This window comes from Hemitrygon akajei, chromosome 15 (assembly GCF_048418815.1).
Source record: "Hemitrygon akajei chromosome 15, sHemAka1.3, whole genome shotgun sequence".
In the NCBI taxonomy this organism is placed as follows: Eukaryota; Metazoa; Chordata; class Chondrichthyes; order Myliobatiformes; family Dasyatidae; genus Hemitrygon; species Hemitrygon akajei.
Window position 1 is genome coordinate 20,945,461 of NC_133138.1, and position 22,176 is coordinate 20,967,636.

Below are 22,176 nucleotides of genomic sequence, written 5' to 3' on the forward strand. Positions count from 1 at the left end.
CTTTATTTCAGACCACCCACTGTCTAGGGAACTATCTAGTTCTCAAACACCGGTGTGAATTATTACCTAGCCCTTGGAGAAGGGGCATAAACCTGACTCATAAGATAAGTCATTTCATCATGGAAAAATTATTTTAAAAATGAAGAGAAGAATTATTCCATTGCATTCCCCCAGGAAGCACTTGCCTGTACTTAATCATTGTCTCAAGTGAGAGGATAACTGTTCAATCACCTTTGTCAAGTTCAATCATACCAATTTTCAAGAATCATGTGCTGAGCATTGGGATGTTCATGGGTTAAGATAAAAAAAATCAGGTTCCTATCTTTGAAGGTGTTTGATCCTTTTCATGCAGATTTTTCTGAAGCTAGATCAATGCTTCTCCTTAAATGGCCTCTATCTAACTTTGTTATGCAATTATAGACCTTTGCAAGAAATAACCTTCTTCAAATTTAGTGAAGAACTCATTTTTCTTCTCTATATTTTGTACTTGAAACTTGAGCTTTGACTTAACAGAAACTGGTGAATTTAGAATTCTGAAGGCAATAGGTTATCTGGTGATCTAATCGCTTCGGTTCTGAGCACAGGAATAAATTTGGGTGCGAGTAATGTTATTCGACAATTTTATTCTCATTCCATTTGCTCAGCCTGATTAATTTACAATTAATGCACATAAGTTTTTCAGCGTATTAATGATGTTGTGCAAACAATGTTGAAATGAAAAAATATTACACAATGACTTGTTCATAAATCTTTTATATCACCAATGAGGCACGATGCTGCGTACTTGATTTTTTGTGCTGTGCTGTGTTCAATTGATCTCTGTACACATGTGAATTTTCTGCTTCTGGGCATGCTCAGCTGCAGTGTGTCCAATTGTAGGTATGCTTTGGATAAAATGTTATTGCAAATGAATTTCTGAGCTGAAGTATAATGTGGTTGGTATGCTAAGGCAGTGCAAGGACAGCTGATTAAAATGCAAGTCCCATCATGAACTTACCCTTCAACCATCAGGGAAGTGGTGCCTCAACAACAATCTCTCATTCAACGTCAGCAAAAACAAACAGTTGATTATTGACTACAGGTTGAAGAAACCAGCGGTCCTTGAGCCCGGTCCTCATTAGGGGATCAGAAGTGGACTCAGACTCCTCAACCATCGCAGGTAACTTCACTCAGCTCAACTCTGAACTGACCCCACAAACTACGGGCTCATTTTCAAGGACTCTAAACTCATGTTCTCAGCGTTAGTTAGTTTTTCATCTATCAATTAATAAATTTATTTATTTATTATTAATTAGATTGTCTTCTTTTTCACATTGGTAGTTTGTCAGTCTTGTCCACGTGTAGCTTTTAAATTCATACTATTGTATTTCTCTGTTCTACCATGAATGCCTGAAGGAAAATGAATCCTTGGATAGCATATCATGACTTATACCTACTTTGATAATTAATTTACTTTAAACTTTGCAGCACAAGCTTTTCTAATTGTTTCAATGTGACCATCAATAGAAAGTGAAGATGAAACTATTGATCCATGCCACCTAATTGTATTATACATAATAGAATTAGATGAGATTAATGAAATTGTTATCAAGTAAAATTAGTGTAAAGTGGGTGCTTGTTGGTTGGTATGGCCTGTCTCCATTCTACTTAGCATTATGAATATTTCATGTGGAAATGAAATTGAAATTAACATGACACAAAAATGCCATGCATCAGTTGCTTAAAACACAAACTTAAAACCAATTTAATCAATCTTTATCCTTAAGTGTGATGGTCTGAATATACATCCATTCTTCTAATCACTTCTCATTCCTTTTTCCATACTGGTCTCAAAGTAAATGATGTTAGAATCATAGAGGACAGAAACAGGCACTACAAACACCATACTGAGTGTTAAGCACCCAATTACAAATATAATTGTTAACTTCAGTTCTTCTCATGTTCCCATCAACATCTTGGTAGCATAGCGTTTTGTGCAACACTATTACAGCTTGGGGCATCAGAGTTCGGAGTTCAATTCGGCATCCTCTGACGGCAAGTCTGTATGTTCCTTCCAGTGTGCACATGGGTTTCATCCAGATGCCCCAGTTTTCTCTCACAATCCAAAGATATACTGGTTAGTAGGTTAATTGGTCTTGTAAATTGCCCTGTGATTAGTCTGCGGGGGCATCAGGGTGAGAGCAGCTGACACCAAGAGGATCCATAAGCTCATCAGGAAGGCTGGTTCTGTTCTGGGGGTGGAACGGAATTCCCTGGTCCTGGTGTCTGACAGGAGGATGCTAAAGAAGCTACAGAGCATTATGGACAATCCCTTTCACCCCCTTCATGACGTACTGGATGAACAGGAGAGCACCTTTAGTAACAGACTGATTTCACTGAAGTGCACCACTGAACGCCACAGGAGATCCTTTCTCCCTGTGGCTAAAAGACTCTACAACTCCTCCTCCTTAAGTATATAAGAATATAGTTTCATTGCTCATCTGTATTTTGCACTATTACTTTTTAATGCACATTTTGTATTTTTTTCGTACTGCAATGCTTACATTTTGCATTTTAAAGTATATAATTCTGACTGAGCAACCTTGCAACAATAATTTCCTTCAGGGTAAATAGTTTTATCTTATTTTATCAGGTGAAGGTTAAATCAGTGGGATGCTGGGCAGCACAGTTCTAAGGGCCAGTTCCACACTGTATCATGTAAACAAACTTAGCTCAGATCCTGCTGTTCACCTTTACACAAGGGGCAACTTCCAGTTTCCAGTTAACCTATCAACTTGCAAGCCTTTGGGATGTTGCAGAGACCTACACAATTGCAGGGAGAAGGTGGAAACTATAGGCAGTATTAGAGGTCATGATTGAACCTGGACCACTTGAACTGAGTTTACACCAGGTCTGGTTGAGATGCAGAGCAGCTTTCTGATAACTTCTATTATCTTTTAAACTCAACACCCCTCCAAAAAGAGATAAATCAAAAAATGAAAAGGTATATGCCTCAAAATTAGGTACAATTTCATGAGGAACTGTGAAGGAAAACCAGTGTTCTTGCAAATCTATCTAATTCCATATACTTAACATGTAATGCAATACAGAGGACCATGCTGAAGTGCAGTGATATTCAATGATGCATATCAGAGATCCATATGCCATTTCGAGGATTTTCATACACTCTACAATGGCCCTAGCTGTTCACAGTCAACTCTTATAGCAGCAAGCTGTCATTGGCTCTAGTGATTGATTTGCTTCTTCTCAGCTGATCCCACCTCATCCTCAGGTCAATGACTAGAATTCCATTACTCATTGACGAGCATCCAGCAGAAAATAGCAAAGCATCCTGAACAACTCTGATTGAATGGTCCTCTCGCTTGACCCCTGGATCACACTTCCTGATTAAAGCTCTCATCTTGAGATCCCATTCTGGATTCCACTACCCGAGACAGGGTGCTTCCACCCTGACTTTTAGAGGAAGTATTTTAACATACAGAGTTTTATGAATAAGCATCCACTACATTGAAAGCATAAGAAGGATTCCAACATCTCATATGATGTCATGAACACTCCAAATACCAAAATGATACAGACAAAGTTCCATTAAATGAATGAGAAAATATTAACTTCAGTCAAGCTCTTCAATGAAGTATCTGACCCCAATGATCTTCCAGCAATAGCTCAAACCTAACCTTTTGGCTCAGGCTCTAATCTTCAACTGTTCTATTCCACGTCTAGGCTATGACCTCTTCTACCCTCAGCTCTTATCTATGTGCCTTCTCTCATTGCCCTGATAAGGCATCTCCCTTCCCCAAACTCCTAGAGTTTAACTTGTTCCTGGTCCACAATGGACAATCAGTGAGGCTCAGGACGTCCCTTCTGAATCATGCAGCAGAAGTCATGTTACAACACAATGGCTGACTTGCAATGCAACAAACCTTTATCATGATACCTTAACAAAGCAAATCAATCTCAAGGCAAATGTGACACTGCTGATTATGGGAGCTCCTGAGCACAAATAGGGTGCCTTTCCCCCCTCTTTTGCATCAATGATCAAAGAAGTGTATTGACTATAAAACACCATAAAAGGTATTATGTAAATGCAAAGTCTGATAAATAAATTTTAAAATGTTACTCTATTTTGGTCACAAACAGAACTTCAAAAACTTGGAAACCCAACATAGAACTGCAGCAAACACTTTCGAATTGCTTTGATTTTATAAACAAATGTTGTGCACAATTGTTTTTCTTTCAGATTAATAAGACCATAAAATTCAGGAAGACAATAAGGCCATTCAGCCCATTGGATCTGCTCTGTCATTTGATCATGGCTGATTTATAACCCCATTCTCCTGCTGCTGAAGATTAATACTCCAATGTTTCCAAATAGCTAATAGTCATGCTTGAGCAAACTGCAAAATACAGAATTTAATTCCCTCTGCAAAATTGTGCCAACTGTTTCAAATATGAACTCATTAATTTGTAAAGGGGCTAGTTATGCAAATACATTAGCAAAGTAGTGCACAAACGTCCCAGAACTTCCTTGTCCCCATCTCAAATTAAAGAAGACTCAAAGGCAGACTTAAAGCAAACTTGCTGTAATCACCTTCCAGAAACAGCCAGGAAAAACGAATAAGAAAAATGCTGACTGCCGGTTACAAGTCATAAACATTGTACAACATCCATCAGTTTCCCATTAACTGCTCAGCAATCAAAGACTTATCTCATGTCTCAGGCAAGCTTGTCAACACAGAGCTTGCAAGGTTCTCGGGTCCAAATAAAACTACTTACTCAATGCTTAGAGCTTCAAACAAGCACCATCAATTTAGCACCAGTTTTTAAGGGCATGACACCCAATTGCTTATTTTGTCAAGCCAATATCTCCAGGAGTAAAATGTCTTTTCTGAATGTGTTGTACATCGCATTGATGAAGCACTGTATGAAAATCCTACAGTGCAGGTAATTTGAACATTTATTTTACATGGAGCGAAGGCAATTTAGAATGAGCAACAATTAAATTGCATTGATTTTTCTTGTATACTTCTTGATATTTACTGAAACCAATGTATGGGTGAAAAAAACTCATAAATGTTGTAGACACACATCGATGGAGCATGAACATCATGAAAATATTTCCATATAGCTGGTAGCTTCTTGAATTAAAGGAGTGAACTGCAAAACATATAACTTATATTATCCTGCTGAAATGACGGTGTAAAGTTTGAGAATAAATGTAACAGGTAAGTGATCAGCCAAGGTTGTAAAGGCTGTCTTTAATTATATTTAAAAAAATCATTTCATGAAGAAATTAAGATTCCACTCTCCTGAGCTAAACTTCCCATTGTGTTCCCAACGTGCTGTTCACACATGAGGGCCTAGGAATCCATCCCTGATTGCATAATGCAGCAGCAATGGTGCACTGCCTATTATGACTGTAATCAAAGTCACTGGAGAGAAACTGAAGCTACTTCACCAAAAGCAGGCTTTCTTCTGGAGACCCTCTCGATAGAGTCTCACAAACTCAAAAGGTCAACACAATCTTATACTCCTAAGATCATGGTAACAGTAGGTGACTCAATACAGTTTTGATTGTTACAATGACATTGTTTACTTTGCTTTGACAATGCTTCCTTTGAATTGCATACCTATAATGGGAGACACCTCTGAATCTTCAAGTACCTTTGCTGTGTATCAGTCAGGTCTGCAAGATTCCTTGAACTTGTTTACAGTAGTGAAAAAGTACTTGAACCCATAGTTGCCTGGATGCCGATTAACACAACTCCATTGTCTTAATGTTTGGCTGATGCATATGCAAACATCTCATGGTCACTATTTTGAAAACCACACCTCTAAGTCTGTGTGTCAGCCTTCACTTTTAACTTTAATTTACTGCTTACAATTTACATTATGAAAGTAACTCAGATCAGATTCAGAATCAGGTTTAATGTCACCGATGTACATTCTGAAAATAATTGTTTTGTGGTAGCAGTACACTGCAATACATAGAAATAAAAACAGTAATTTACAATAATAAGTATATATAACAAATAAATTAAATAACCAGTGCAAAAACAGAGGAAAAATACTGAGGAAGTGTTCATGGGCTCATTGTCTGTTCAACTAGAGCTAAGATGGCACCAAATGGCCGCCTCTTCGAACCCATCTGCGGAAATAGCTTAAACTCCTCTCTTTAATATTCCTTTTCAGGGTGTCTGGGATTCTATCGAGGACTCTGATCAGCAGACAAACTGCAGTTGTTCACAGCAGATGAGTACCCAACTTGGAGCTCACTGACCGACCAGCCTTTTTCCAATGTTCTCCAGGCGTGGCATGGAATACACTGGCGAGCAGCCCTGTGGGCAACCAATTCCAGGCCAGTGCTGCCAACCAAGGCGTCGCGGGAGAAGGAATATCAAGATTTTGTGGTGGCGGATGCTGCAGATGGTGGTCTTTGTTCCCACCTCCCCTGCACCCCTGCTGGCTCTTGAGTCGAAGAATCTCAAAATAAAAATGACGTGGTAGACTGTAACATCATAACATCAACTGTTTGTTGGTCTCCCCTCTTGCTGTGAAATGAGTGACATTTCTCTGTCCCTTGTGAGTGAAAGAGAGAGCCGGAGGCATATTGAACTGTCCAGCAAACAATAATTTTTGCTGACGGCAGGTCATGGTCTCTCTTTGGGGGTTTTGCGGTTGCTTGGACATTGAGGCTTGCTGCTAAAATGGGTGGGGGGGGGAGAGGGAGGTTTCTGCTTTGCAGCTGCTTGCGTGGGGAAGGAGGAGAGGGGGCTTTGGGGTTCTAACATTTTTCTGTTGTTCATTCTTTTGGGGTTCTGTTTTTTGTGAATATCTGTGAAGAGTAAAAATTTCAGGTTGTATACTGTATATATTCTCTGATAATAAACTGATCCGTTTGAACCATTCAGAAATCTGATGGTGGAGTTGGAGAAGCGGCTCCTGAAACGTTGAGTGTTTGTCTTCAGGCTCCTGTATCTCTTGCTTGATGGCAACTACAGAATCCTTCAAAATTCACATCTAGTGACTTCATTTTCTATTAACTAAACATGAATTTCTACTGCTATTCTCTCATAACCTTTGGACATACTGCAGCAATAAATGTGCTTGGTTACTGAATTTCTTACATCTTTCAATTTTAATAATTAGTTAATTATGATTTATTCTTATTTAGTTATTATTTAATATTAATCAAACAACCCATAAAGTAATTTAATTGAAGCTAGACATGAAGCATAGAAGTAACTTCTATGGCAGTTTTTGCTCTTGTGGATTACTTGTGCTGATGGCTTCATCAGCCACAGACCCTAAATAGCATAAACAAATACTGTGGCATACTGTGGTGCAGTTTAATGTTGATGAGATATCAAACACATGAATGGTAGCAGCAGGTTATATTACATAAGGATTTTGAGGAGGTTTGGGATGTCACCAAAGACTCTAGCAAATTTAAACAGATGTACTATGGAGAGCATACTGATTGGTTGCATCAGCATCTGCTATGGAGGGTCTACTGTACATTAAAAAAAAACCTGTAGTGGTTGTAAAGTCAGCCAGCTTCATCCTAGGTACTAACCTCCTCAGTATGAAGGACATCTTCAAAAAGTGATGCCTCAAAAACTTGGTATCCATCATCAAGGACCCTTACTACACACAGGACATGCTCTCTTCTCATTATTACCATCAGGGAGCCTGAAGACACACACTTAATGCTTTAGGAACAGCTTCTTCCCTTCTGCCAGGGCAATGAACTCATGAACACAACCTCTCTACTTTTGCTCTCTTTTCAGATCATAGAAGAGTACAGCACAAGAACAGGTCCTTCCACTCACAATGTTGTCCTGAACCAATTAAATTAGAAATCACATGGCTAACTAATCCCTTCTGCCTACACAACGTCCATCTCCTTCCATTCTTCTCACATTCACGTGTCTATCTAAACATCTCTTATAAGTCCCTAATGTTTCCACCCCTAACACCACCCCAGGCAGCATATTCCAAGCACCCAGCACTCTCATAATAAAACCTTGCCCTTCACATCTTCTTTGAACTTACCTTAAATGCATGTCCTCTGGTATTAGACATTTCAACCCAGGAATTAAGATACTATCTGCCTACTCTATCTATGCCTCTCGTAATCTTATAAACTTCTATCAAATCTCCCCTCAGTTTTTCCCATCACTCCGGAGAAAATAACCCAGCTTTGTCCAACCTCTCCTTATACCACATGCTCTGTAATCCAGGTAGCATCCTGGTAAACCTCTTCTGCATCCTCTCCAAAGCCTTATCATTCTTCCTACAATACTTTAGATGCAGCCTAAATAAAGTTTTTAAAGCTGAAGCATTACTTCCTGAGTTTTGAACTCAATGTATTGATTAATAAAGGCAAGCATGCCATATGCCCTCTTAACCATGTGTAAAAATGCAAGCAACTAAGCTGCATCTTTAACCTGGTCTAAGTTACAATTGGTGATATCTTTCTCTGGCAGTTTGGGCTTTTATTCATTGGCACAAAGAATTAAATAATTTTAAAATATCAGGTTTATTGTGGAGGAAGTTGCGTATTTAATATTTCAGTAATATCTGAATATTCTTCTATATATGTTACTGATTAAGCATTCTTTGTTTGTTAGAATAATTCACTACAGGTTATATATAAAAATAACTGAATTGCATATGTCATGATGCTACCATATGAAAAGTGCGCACCTCACTTAAAGTAAATATGAATAATAATAAAAATTATTGAATAATTAATGAATAATTATAAAAAGACTTGAATCTCTTGGCTCCTTGCTTTTCTTCCAATCAGTTTAATGCTTTGAACATATAAAACATAACGGATTTTAGAATGAGTGACCAAGGGGGACAAGACTAAATGTGGCAAACTTAAAACAGAGTAGGAGGAATTTAGCTGCACAAAGATGTGAGACCTTGAGATTTGCTTCCATCATATATGGTATCAAGATAGCCAGGAATTTCTTTATAACTATTGCCTTGTGGATGATTCACAAACATTGCATCAGAAACTCAATTAGCATTTATGAAATGCGGATTTCCTTTGTATTTCTACCAACGTCAAGGGCAAGAATAGCCCTGAGGAAGAGCTGTTGCTGCACAATTGAATGCTCGGTGGTGGGTGCCGATGCTATTTTTTTTGCCGGTGGTGGTGGGAGGGGGGATCATTGCTTGCTGCCACTTACACGCAGGAGGGAGCGGAACGGGAGGGGGTACTTTGGGGTTCTAACATTTAACTGTCATTCATTCTTTGAGGGGCACTCCTCTGTTTTCATGGATGGTTGCGGAGAAAAAGCAGTCTTTGCGGTGTCTTTGTTGTTGCTTTGCTCACATTTAAGTGCTCGGTGGCAGGTGCCGATGCTTTTTTTTTCCGGTGGGGGGAGTGGGGAGTGTTGCTTTCTGCCACTTACGCGCGTTAGGAAGGGGAGCTGGTCGGGGGGGGGGTAGGTTTTGGGGTTCTAACAGTATACAGTCATTTATTCACTCCTCTGTTTGTGTGGATGGTTGCAAAGAAAAAACATTTCAGGATGTATATTGTATACATTCCTCAGACATTAAATGTACCTTTGAAACCTTTGAAATGCTATGTCTTGGTTAACATGGTGGATGAGTAAATTAATGAGAATATTAAAATTAAAGAAACAAATTTCACGACATATGTCAGTGATAATAAACCTAATTCTGATTCTGAACAGTGACATGCAAATCTGAAAAAGCTACAATTGTTAGGACACGGTACAGAAGTGCAAGTATTCACTGAAAGCTAAGGAAGTGTGCATAAATATCTCTAGCCAGTCTTGCCAGTGATGTGTTATGATATTGTAGGACCAGTAGAAAACTGCTTGGGAATGCCTCTGTTACTCTGGGCCTGGTGATGACACAGAAGCACATACCAATAGAGCTGAGCAGTGAAGTGCATTATTACTGACAGAGCGAGGTCATGAAGCACAGATTGTCGCTGATAGGATTGAGCAACATTGCACACACTGGTGCTGACATGGCCAGATTGCAAGACAAGCTCTGTAGCAAGATATGGATACGTACAGAGGGAATGTGGCCCGCAGCCCATCTGCAAAAGATCTGCTGTTTTCAGTTTAACATTACAATAAAACTTCTAAACAGAACTAAAATCTATGAGGCGTAATATACAGTATATGTAACGTACACTCAGTGGCCACTTTATTAGAAACAGGATTGGAACAAGGTGTGATCTTCTGCTGCTGTAACCCATTCGAAGTTTAACGTGTGTGCATTCAAAGACTGTTGTTACGCATGGTTATTTGGGTTACTGTCAACTTCCAGACAGCTTGAACCAGACTGGCTATTCTCCTCTACCCTCTCTCATTAACAAAACCAACGGAACACCGCTCGCTAGATGTTTTTTCCCCACACCATTCTCTGAAAGCTCTAGAGACTGTTGTGTGTGAAAATCCCAGGAGATCAGCAGTTTCTGAGATACTCAAACCACCCCACCTGGCACCAACAATCATTCCACAGTCAAAGTCACTTAGATCACATTTCATCCCCGTTCTAATGTTTGGCTTGAGCAGTGACTGAACCTCTTGATCATTTCTACATGCTTTTATGGATTGAGTTGCTGCCACATGATTGACTGATTAGATATTTGCATGAACGAGCAGTTGTACCTAATAAAGTGGCCACTGAGAGGATATATAATAGCATGGAAAATTAAGAACCCTGTTGCTAAGCAAGAAATGATTTTAAAAAGTGAAAGAAACACCACTGAGCCTTTGTAGAAACAAATTCATCCAATTATAGCTTAGTGACTTTCTTTTTTCATTATTTCTAATTTCTTTTGTGCATCACTTTTGACACTTCTGAAGCCACTTTCAATTGTCTAGCACAGTATTGGGTAACACTTCCACCAACTTCAACCAGGGACATGCTTGCTTCATCACTTTTTCATCCTACAAGGCTAACAAGACCTTTGAGACTGCAGGAAGTGAGATCCATCACCAAAGCATGTCAGAATAAGGTTAACAAGTTTACCAGTGTGAGTTGAGCATGGTGGGTTTCGAACAATACTGCTCACATTCCCAGTAACAGGCTTGCCTCTTCATCTGAGACAAGGACAGACATACATTTTTATACGCAGATACACAACTTTGTTAACACTGACCAACTCGCTGTCAGAGTGACTATCTTACACTCACAGTAAGACAAATGATCCAAATGCATTTCTCTTTCATACAATCAGTTATCTCCAAAGTTAATAGGGCCATAAGACCATAAGGCATAGGAGCATAAATAGGCCATTCAGCCCATTGAGTCTGCTCTGCCATTTGATCATGCACTATTTATTTTTATTCTCAACCCCATTCTCTTGTCTTTTCCTTTTAACCTTTTACACTTTTACCAGAATCCATCAACCTCCACTTTAATTATACCCAATGACTTCCTCCCACAGTGATCTGTGGCAATAAATTCCAAAGATTCACTACCCTTGGGGAAATGAAATTCCTTGTCATCTCTGTTCTAAAAGGCATATCCTTCTATTCTGAGGCTCTGGTCCTAGACTCCCTCACTACTGGAAACACCCATTCCACATCTTTTTCGCCCTTGCAATATTTGGAAAGTTTTATTGAAATTCTCATTGAAGCAATCATTCCTCACAATGAAATTAATGTAGTCCTTCACTTCCACATGGACTGAGGTTGATATCCACACATTTGCACAGCTGATTTGACCCCATAACTTAGCAGTGATGTATATATCTCATTACATTCAACCAGAGGTGACTACTTGACATGGATGCTGGGATTGGTTCTCTCAGTCACAGAACTGCAAAGGTGACATAAGCGTCAAAGTACAATTCATCACAAGCCTACAGCACTGCCTAGATCTCCATTTAGTTTCTACTTAGGTGATCTTTTAGAAACACAGCACAAAGCAGAGAAAGGCAGCACACCAGTGATGTGAATTAGCCGTCTTTACAGAAAAAAGATTCTGTTCCAGCATGAGTGCTCAAGTGAAGCAATGGCAAATGCTAAAAATCTAAGGTAACGAAATCATGAATGTTGAAAATGTATAGAGAGCAACTATACAGGGGACGACTGACTTAATGTTCAAGATGATGACTCCTAATCCTGAAAAGTCAACAACGTTAGGTCTGTTTTCTCTTGATAGGTGCTACTGGTAGGGTTATAACAGTATAAGGGATAATCTCAGTAGATCAAAAAATGTACTGTGTAATACAGTAGAAGTAAAGTTAAATTTTAAATGAAAGATGACAATACAAAGCTAGGTCAATCAAAACACGTCAACAATTATACGTACTACTACCCAGGTTTCTCCTTAATCTTGAGATTTAATAATAACTTTCCTAATGAATTTGTAAACCATTTCAAAATCATGCTGGATTATAATGGGTTGAAACTGTTTTACTGGTGACAGGCTCAGTAGCCAATGGACACAAGATAGGAGAATTAATTTTACACAACAATTTGTAATGATTTTGGATGCACTGCCTGAAAGAACAATGGAAGCAGATTCCAATACTATTTAAAAGTGAATTGAAAATATGCTCAGAAAAATGCTGTGACAAATTCTGATAGAGCAGCGCTAATTGGTACCTGTTCTACAGAGTCAGTTTGGCACCCTAAAATCAAATAGTTCTTCTTTGCCGAACGACGCCATGAAATAAAAATAAGTCATAATTTACATTGAAAGAAAAAATACTTTGAAACTTGCTTATGTAATTAAACATAGAAACATAGAAAACCTACAGCACAATACAGGCCCTTCAGCCCACAATGCTGGCTGAACATGTGCTTACTTTAGAAATTACCCATAGCCCTCTATTTTTCTATGCTCCATGTACCTATCCAGGATTCTCTTAAAAGACCCAATCGTATCTGCCTCCACCATCGTCGCCGGCAGCTCATTCCATGTACTCACCACCCTCTGCGTAAACATCTTACCCATGACATCTCCTCTGTGCCTACTTCCAAGCACCTTAAAACTGTGCCCTCTCATGCTAGTCATTTCAGCCCTGGAAAAAAGCCTCTGACTATCCACATGATCAGTGCCTCTCATCATCTTATACACTTCTATCAGTCACCTCTCATTCTCCGTTGCTCTAAGAAGGAATGGTCAAGTTCACTCAATCTATTCTCATAGTCCATGCTCCCCAATCCAGGCAACATCCTTGTAAATCTTGTCTGCATCCTTTCTATAGTTTCCAGATCCTTCCAGTGGTGAGGTGACCAGAACTAAGCACAGTACTCTTAAGTGGGGTCTGACCAGGGTTTTGCATCCTATCGATGTCCTGCTAACCTTTGACAGCCCTCCACACTATCCACAACACCCCCAACCTTTGTGTCATCAGAAAATCCAGGTCATTTATAAAAATCATGAAGGGAAGGGGTCCCAGAACAGATCCCTGAGGCACACCACTGGTCACTGACATGCATGCAGAATATGACCCATCTACAACAACTCTTTGCCTTCTGTGGGCAAGCCAATTCTGGATCCACAAAGCAAGGTCCCCTGGATCACTATTCTATCTTCATCAATGTGTTTAGTCACATCCTCACAAAATTCAATCAGGCTCGTAAGGCATGACCTGCCTTTGACAAAGTCATGCTGACTATTCTTAATCATATTATACCTCTCCAAATGTTCATAAATCCTGCCTCTCAGGATCTTCTTCATCAGCTTACCACCCACTGAAGTAAGACTCACTGGTCTTTAATTTCCTGGACTAGATCTACTCCCATTCTTGAATAAGGGAACAACATCTGCAACCCTCCAGTACTCCGGAACCTCTCCTGTCCCCATTGATGTTCAGCAATCTCCTTCCTTGCCTCCCACAATAGGCTGTGGTATATCTCGTCCAGTCCCACTGACTTATCCAACTTGATGCTTTCCAAAAGCTCCAGCACATCCACTTTTCAGCTGGCTGTAAGTTATCTCTACACTTGCCAAGGTCTTTTTCTGTAGTGAATTCTGAAGCAAAGTATTCATTAAGTACCTTCGCTATCTCCTCCGGTTTCACACACACTTTTCCACTGTCACATTTGATTGGTCCTATTCTCTCATGTTTTATCCTCTTGCTCTTCACATACTTGTACAATGCCTTGGGGTTTTCTTATTCTTGCTCACAAAGGGCTTCTCATGGCCCCTTCTGGCTCTCCAAATTTCATTCTTAAGCTCCTTCCTGTTAGTCTTATAATTTTCTAGATCTCTATCATTATCTAGTATTTGAACCTTTCATAAGCTTTTCTTTTCTTCTTGACTAGATTTTCAACAGCCTTTGTACACCATGGTTCCTGTACTTTACCATAATTTCCCTGTCTCATTGGAACATACGTATGCAAAATGCCACACAAATATCCCCTGAACATTTGCCACATTTCTGCCGTACATTTCCCTAAGAACATCTGTTTCCAATTTATGCTTCCAAGTTCCTTCCTGATAGCTTCATATTTCCCCTTTCTCCGATTAAACACTTTCCTAATTTGTCTGTTCTTATCCCTCTCCAATGTTATGGTAAAAGAGATAGAATTAAGATCACTATCTCCAAAATGCTCTCCCACTGCGAGACCTGACACCTGACCAGGTTAATTTCCCAATACCAGATCAAGTACAGCCTTTCCTCCTGTAGGCTTATCTACATATTGTGTCAGGAAACCTTCTTGAATACACCTAACAAACTCCACCCCATCTAAACCCCTTGCTCAGGAAGATGCCAATCAATATTGGGGAAATTAAAATCTCCCACCATGACGACCCTACTATTGTTACACCTTTCCAGAATCAGTCTCCCTATCTGCTTCTCAATGTCCCTCTTACTATTGGGTGGTCTATAAAAAACACCCGGTAGGGTTATTGACCCCTTCCTGTTCTTAACTTCCATCCACAGAGACTCAGTAGACAATCCCTCCATGACTTCCTCCTTTTCTGCAGCCGTGACACTATCTCTGATCAATAGTGCCATACCCCCACCTCTTTTGCATCCCTCCCTGTCCTTTCTGAAACATCTAAATCCTGGCACTCAAAGTAACCACTCCTGCCCTTGTGCCATCCAACTCTCTGTAATGGCCACAACATCATAGCTCCAAGTACTGATCCACGCTCTAAGCTCATTCGCTCTCGTACTGGAGGTACTAGTTGGTCTTGAATGCTCTTGATGACTGTAATCTGTATTTGGTTATGAGGAAACCAACTGGGTTAATATAATAAGATGTTCTTATAATAAAACAATAATGTGTTTACTCCACAGAGGAAATTTTATCAGTGATAAACCAAATCTTTCACAATTTATATCATCTCTGGTCTGCTCTATCAGACAGGTTTGTGGACCAGATTGACACACACATGAGAAGAAATCCAGCCCCCAACACATCCTGGCCAGGTTTGGTGCAGCCACATTTATCATTGGCCTAAACTTGAAAGGGAGAATAAAAGAAAAAAAACTATATTTTAATTCTTCTCTAATTTTCTAAAGCAATTATCAAGGTCTAGAAGATGATGTTTGGTGCAATGCTATTAGTTTGGGGTGTCCGAGTTCAGAGTTCAACTCTGACATTACTGTTGCCTGTTCATCTTCCCTACGGAATATGTGGGTTTTTTTTCCAAGTGCTTTGGTTTCCTCCCACAATCCAAAGATACACTGGTTAGTGGGTTAATTGGCCATTGTAAATTGTACTGTGATTAGACTAGGCTTAAATCGGGGGTTGCTGAACAATGCAGCTCTGAATAAATAAATCAATCATTGCAACTTAAATCCTTTCCAGTAAATTCATACTTAACCTGTTCAACTATAAATATCTGCTTTCACCCAGGAACTCAGTACATTCCTATTTAAATAACTGTAATATGTTCAGTTTGTGGAAAGTCTTTGTCCTAAAGATAATAAACCTCTGGAAAAGAATACTTAAAGCATCTAAGCATTTTCTGTTCATGTCAGTTAGCCACAGATTCATCTGCGTCTCTAATCACCCTGCTCACCAGATCTAGCGTAGTTGATTTATCCACTTAAAATATTCTATCATGTCCTTACTAAGTCAAATTAAACAGCCTCAACAGTTGCATCTTTGTTCTCAGGCTCGGCATCATTCCTCAATAATTTTTCCATTGAGTCTATCAGGACAAAAAAGATGGTATCAGTGGAGTCTCCAGACTGTAAACAAAAACATATGCACAAGGATATGGCCAAAAGTTGAAAGACAACTGAGCATTAATCAAAATCCAACTTCACTAATTGTCTTGTTCAGCAGGCGGTATACAAGATGACCATATGTTGTGCTAAATAAATGTACAAGTTGTAATAGGTAACATACAGGTAAACTATAACTTTATTCCCATTTGGCAAAAAAAATCATAAGATGAGCAGGCCAATATGTCTATCCCCATCATGAATAGACATGTAAAGTACTAATCTTAGTCTATTGCAATTCACTCTTTTATGGTGCAAAATTGTTAAATTACTCATTAAGTACTTTAGGCTCACCAGGAGGTATAGAGGTAGAATCTCTTCACACTAGATATGTTTTAAGTATATTTGGACAAAATTAAATATCTGTAGTATATACTGTTGCATTCTTAAAGCAGGAATACTCCTATTTTTTCAAATGTTTCAAATTTTAAGCTACAAAACATGATATTGGTCCATGTCAGTATCACGATTTCTTGTCACTGTGTCCCTTTAACACTCAACTCTGATTTTGTTTTGAAATTTAACTATGAAGTAAGGATGATTCTCCAACAATATCAGGAACATTATTACATTTTATAAAGTTATCTTGTTTAGTGCACCATTTGGGTGGAAACAGTTGAAGCCACAATGTATAGTGATCTTCCACTTCCGAGACACCAGCTTTCTAACATACCTGTCTCCTCATCAGACTCCTTCTCGTTCTCAGAATCAGTCAGCGTGAGGGCTGAATTCTCTCGACTGGACAACCCTGAGCCGCGTCTGGATTTGATGCCCCTCCCCCATAACCTGATGGCATGCTCTGGAGAAATGGCTCCTTCGGTGTCAGACTCTGCGTCGCTCAGGGAATATCCACGGTGCAGGAGCCCCATATCTGGACAGTAAGCTGTGCCACGGTGAGGGGAGGGCTCACAGATTCCCAGTTCAGTAAGTGTGAAATTGGCTCCTGCACATAAACAGAAGAAGGATACACATGATGCACTTCCTACTTACAGAGATAGTGCAATCACACTCAAGAGCATTGGGAAGCACACTGAGCTACAGCAAGGAATTCAACCATTTTCAACCTGATCCTTCGGCAAATTAGGCAACAGCCGTAAAAATCATATGAAAACTGAACATGACATTAAGATGATAAAGATACCATTTTGACATAAATTATTGAAATTTGATCCATCCCTCATGATTACACTAAAACTATATACCCAGTATTCCCTGTAAAATATACAGACATCATCATCAATATGTGCTGTGTTGTATGATGTAGGCGATGATTGTCTCATGACCATGATTGTTCTTGGCAAATTTTTCTACAGAACTGGTTTGCCATTGCCTTCTTCTGGGCAGTGACTTTACAAGATGGATGACCCCAGCCATGATGAATACTCTTCAGAGATTGTCTGCCGGCATCAGTGTTTAACCAGGACTTGTAATGTGCACTAGCTGCTCATGTGAAAATCTAACACCTGATCCCATGGCTTCATATAACCCTGATCATGCAGGGGTGGGGCTAAGCAGGAGCTACACCTTGCCCAAGGGTGCCTTGCAGGCTAGCAGAGGGAAGGAGGGACTTACACCTCCTTTGGTAGAGACCTATCTCAACCCCACCATCCAAAAGTATACAGTAACTATCACTATCTACAGTGCTTGACTATCTACATGTCTCAGTGAGGTTCTGTTATGTATCTCATGTGCTCTGAAAGATATTACATTGCTATGATGCAATTCCAAGAGAGGCCATTGAGCAACACACACAAAACACTGGAGGAACTCAGCAGGTAGGGCAGCATCCATGAATAAGATTAAAGAGCAGATATTTTGGGCCGAGACCCTACATCAGGATGAATCTTTAAGAGCATGTTTTAGACATTAGAGAGATAGTTCATGGCATTATGTTATTGCTTATTCACACTGCAATATATAGTATTAGATAAACTGGCTGCAATTTTCATGTGACTTCCATTTTGTGTACACTTAAACATGGTGTGGGAGTGAAAGGAAGATCAACAGCGAAATGTCTTATTGTCTAGTGTGTTCTTAATCATTGGTTTTGTGCTCATTGGTAACTTGGCTCAGACACTTTGCCTTGAAGGCTGTTAAGGCACAAATATCTGTGATCAAAGTTTAAAATAAATAAATATTCCTAGCTCTTGACCTAAATGAACTATCTGTGCAGTACAGAGGACTGTCATTTGCAACAATTGTTAAAGTGTTTGTCACAAACTCTGTTGGAAAGCTGGATGAAGCTGTTGAATCATATTTAAATGCAATCACTTCAAGGAATTTTGTCTGAAGGATGTGAGCGTTTATGCTTACATTTTTACGAGTTTCATGCAACATTGATTGCTATGCAAAGTCCTGCTTCTTTCCACTGTTAATGGAAGGTTGATGGTTAGCACGAACTCAGTGGGCTGAAGAGCCTGCTTCTATCTCATATTTCTCTAAGCCACTGTGAATTCTAATGCCAATGCTTCTGGTGTAAACTGCTGGAGTTGAGGTGTGTTGTTTGGGGAACATATTTCAAGCTGTCAGTTCAACAACGGAGCTTTTAATGAAATGCCAAGACAAACATTGATTAATCCCAAACTAACTTAGATGGTTCACCATTTTTCTACAAGCAACAAAATTACAGTGCTTTCTGAAGCTTTAGAAACCCTAAATATTCTGAATATTTGTTTTGCAGACTTCTTCCCAATCTGAGTTGGAACTTGCATTTGGTTAACGTGAAATGCTCATGGTATCGTTGCACCCTGTGTAGGTTGAACAGGACCTACAGCCTTTTAGACCAGGTACCAAATGTGAGTCCGTCAACACACAACTATCTGGCAAGGTGGCACCACATCTGTAAATTTAGTGCCTAATGAGGCCTTCCACTTCTGTTCTTGCTACTCATTTGATAATGATATATGAGGCCCATCTTTATAAATCCAAACTCAGCCATTTCAAATACACCCAAACAATGTTCACTATCCCGTTCCAGATCTAAATCATTCTCTGAAGAATGAAACTGATATTGTTATTGATAAGCTGTTCCTGGTTTACTTTGGTACCATTTGTTCCACTCCCATCATATAGTTTCCTGGATAGTTTCTTTCCATGTCATTGACTATACTAATTGCCACTTTACTGTATCTTCTCAAATTGAAAAGTTCTGACATCAATGTTTCCAGCTAAAATAAACTGTGTCTGTGCTTGTAGAGCTAAAACACATGGATGGAGAGCTGCAAAGTGGAATAAACCTAAACTCGATGTTTGGATAGCAAGAGCATGATGAACTGAATGCTTTCTTTCAGTGCTTGTTACTTCTGTGTTCCCATTCAACTTGTTCCATCATTCATTATGTTCCATGTTGTATGACATGGGCGATCATGGTCTTTCTATGACCATGATCGTTCTTGGCAAATTTTTCCATGGAGCTGGTTTGCCATTGTCTTCTTCTGGGCAGTGTCTTTACAAGACGAGTGACTCCAGCCATTATTAATACTCTTCAGAGATGGCCTGGCATCAGCGGTGGTATAACCAGGACTTGTGATATGCACCAGCTGCTCATACGACCATCCTCCACCTGCTCCCATGGCTTCACTTGACACTAATCGGTGGGGGGAGCTAAGCAGGTGCTACACCTTCCCCAAGGGTAACCTGCAGGCTAGTGCAGGGAAGGAGTGCCTTACACCTGCTTTGTTACAGACATAACTCTACCCTGCCACCCTTCCCATTTGATTACTCAACCATTTTAGATCTTTGTAAATTGGCCTCTGTACCTCCAGAATATTTAAACATCTTTATCCAGGTCCCAACACATCAGTACAGTCATGAAAAAGGCATGCCAGCAGCTATATTTCAGAATGTGCTTGAGAAGGTTTGGTGTGTCACCAAAGACTCCAACAAATTTCTACAGATTTAGCGACTCCTTAGTGAAAGGAGAGCACTAGAGAATTGGAGGATAGCCAAAATTGTTCCACTGTTTATAAAAAACTTTTATGAGCATAAACCAAGAAATTATAGGCCAGTGAGTCTGATATCAGTTGTGTAAAAGTTATTGGAAGGTCTCTAAGAGACCAGATATATAAATACTTGGATAGACATGAATTAATTAAAGGTAGTCAGCATGGCTTCATGCATGGTAGGTCATGTCTAATCAATCTTACAGAGATGGTAAAGGAAGTTACCGGGAAAGTGGATAAAGTCAAGGCATTGGATGATGTTTATGTGGACTTTAACAAAGCACTTGACAAGGTCCTGCATGGGAGGTTGGTCAAGAAGGCTTAGTTGCTTTGCATTCAGGATGAGTTAGCAAATTGGATTAGTCATTGATTTTACAGGAGAAGCCAGAGAGAGTGATCATATATGGTTGCCTCACTGACTGGAGTCCTGTGACGAGTGGTGTGCCACAGAAATCAGTGCTGGGTGCTTTTTCTTTGTCGTCTACATCACTGATCCATATGAGAATGTGGTTTATTGGATCAGCAAATTTGCAGATGACACCAAGATTGGGGGTGTAGCGGACAGTGAGGAAGGCTATCATGGATCTGCAAGAGCTGAAAAAATTGGCTGAAAAATGGCAGATGGATTTTAATGCAGACAAGCGTGAGGTTTTGCACTTCAGTACGACTAACCAGGCTAAGTCTTACACAGTGAATGGTAAGGTACTGAAAAGTATGGAGGAACAAAGGGATCTGGGAATACAGGTCCATAATTCATTGAAAATGGTGTCACAGGTAGATGTGGCTGTAAAAAAAACTATTGGCTTTCATAAATCAATGCTTTGCATACAGGAGATAGGATGTTATAATAATGTTGTAGAAGACATTGGTAAGACCTAATTTGGAGTATTGTGTGCCTGGTCGCCTATCTACAGGAAAGATGTGAACAAGGTTGAAAGGGTACAAAAGACATTTACAAGAATAGTATCAATTCTAGAGGACCTGAGTTATAAGGAATAGGTGAGGACTGTATTCCTTAGAACATCGAAGATTGAGAGGAGATTTGATAAAGATATACAAGACTATGAAGAATATAGATAAATGCAAGCAAGCTTTTTCAGCTGAGATTTTTGTGGGATTATAACCAGAGGTCATGGGTTAAGGGTTGAAGATGAGAAGTTTAAGGGGAACATGAGGGTGAAACTTCTTCACTCAGAGTGAGAGTGTGGAATGAGCTGGCAGCATGTTTGATTTCAACATTTAAGAGAAGTTTGGGTAGGGGTATGGAGTGCTATGGTCCTGGTGCAGCTTGATGGGAGTAGGCAGCTTAGATGGTTTCAGCATGGACTAGATGGGCCGATGGGCCTGTTTCTGTGCTATACTTCTCTATGACTCTGTCACTATTTACTGTGGAGAGCATTCTGCATGGTTGTATCAACACTTAGTATGAAGAATCCAATGCATATGTGTGAGAAAATCTGAAGAGGCATGTAGACATAGCCAGCACTATCATGGGCTTTAGCTTCCCACCATTTTCAAATGGTGTTGTCTCAGAAAGGTGCCATCTATCACTAAGGACCGTCACCGTCCAGGACATGCCACCTTCTCATTGCCATCATTCAAGAGGAGGTACAAGAACCTGAAGACACACACTCAATGTTTTACAAACAGCTTCTCTCCCTCCACCATCAAATTTCTGAATAGTCCATGAACATTACCTCACTATATATTTCTTATTGTAGCTCACAGAAGTGCTTTATGTATTACACTGTACTGCTTTCGCAGAAGAACAAAACTTCACAACATATGTCAGTGATAATAAACCTGATTTTGATTATTACTTCTCAGTGATCTGAAGAAGATACACTGTCAATATGTGGTCTGACCCATATCTATTTGCTGTAAGCAAAACTCCTGTGTATTCATGGATGTCTAACCATATCAGATGGATACTTTCTTTGCCAGATTCAACTTTATATTGGATTTGTTAGTTCAACATAATAATAAAACAAATGTATCGCTCAAAATATAATGTGAAAATAGATCATTGATTAGAAA

The 22,176-nt window shown here is 39.6% G+C and overlaps 1 protein-coding gene across 12 annotated transcripts in view; it reads right to left on the reverse strand.

Moving 5' to 3' along the window:
• The window catches only part of tenm2a (teneurin transmembrane protein 2a), a 2,964,155-nt gene that overhangs the window by 693,064 nt on the left and 2,248,915 nt on the right, over positions 1–22,176 (reverse strand). For 11 of the 12 annotated variants that reach the window (XM_073067288.1, XM_073067292.1, XM_073067291.1 and 8 more), the window contains one exon: positions 16,872–17,141. The exons of the other annotated variant lie outside the window; for it this stretch is intronic. In XM_073067288.1, the coding sequence (XP_072923389.1) occupies positions 16,872–17,141 (270 nt within the window). The remainder of the gene's footprint in view (positions 1–16,871; positions 17,142–22,176) is intronic. 12 annotated transcript variants of the gene reach the window in all.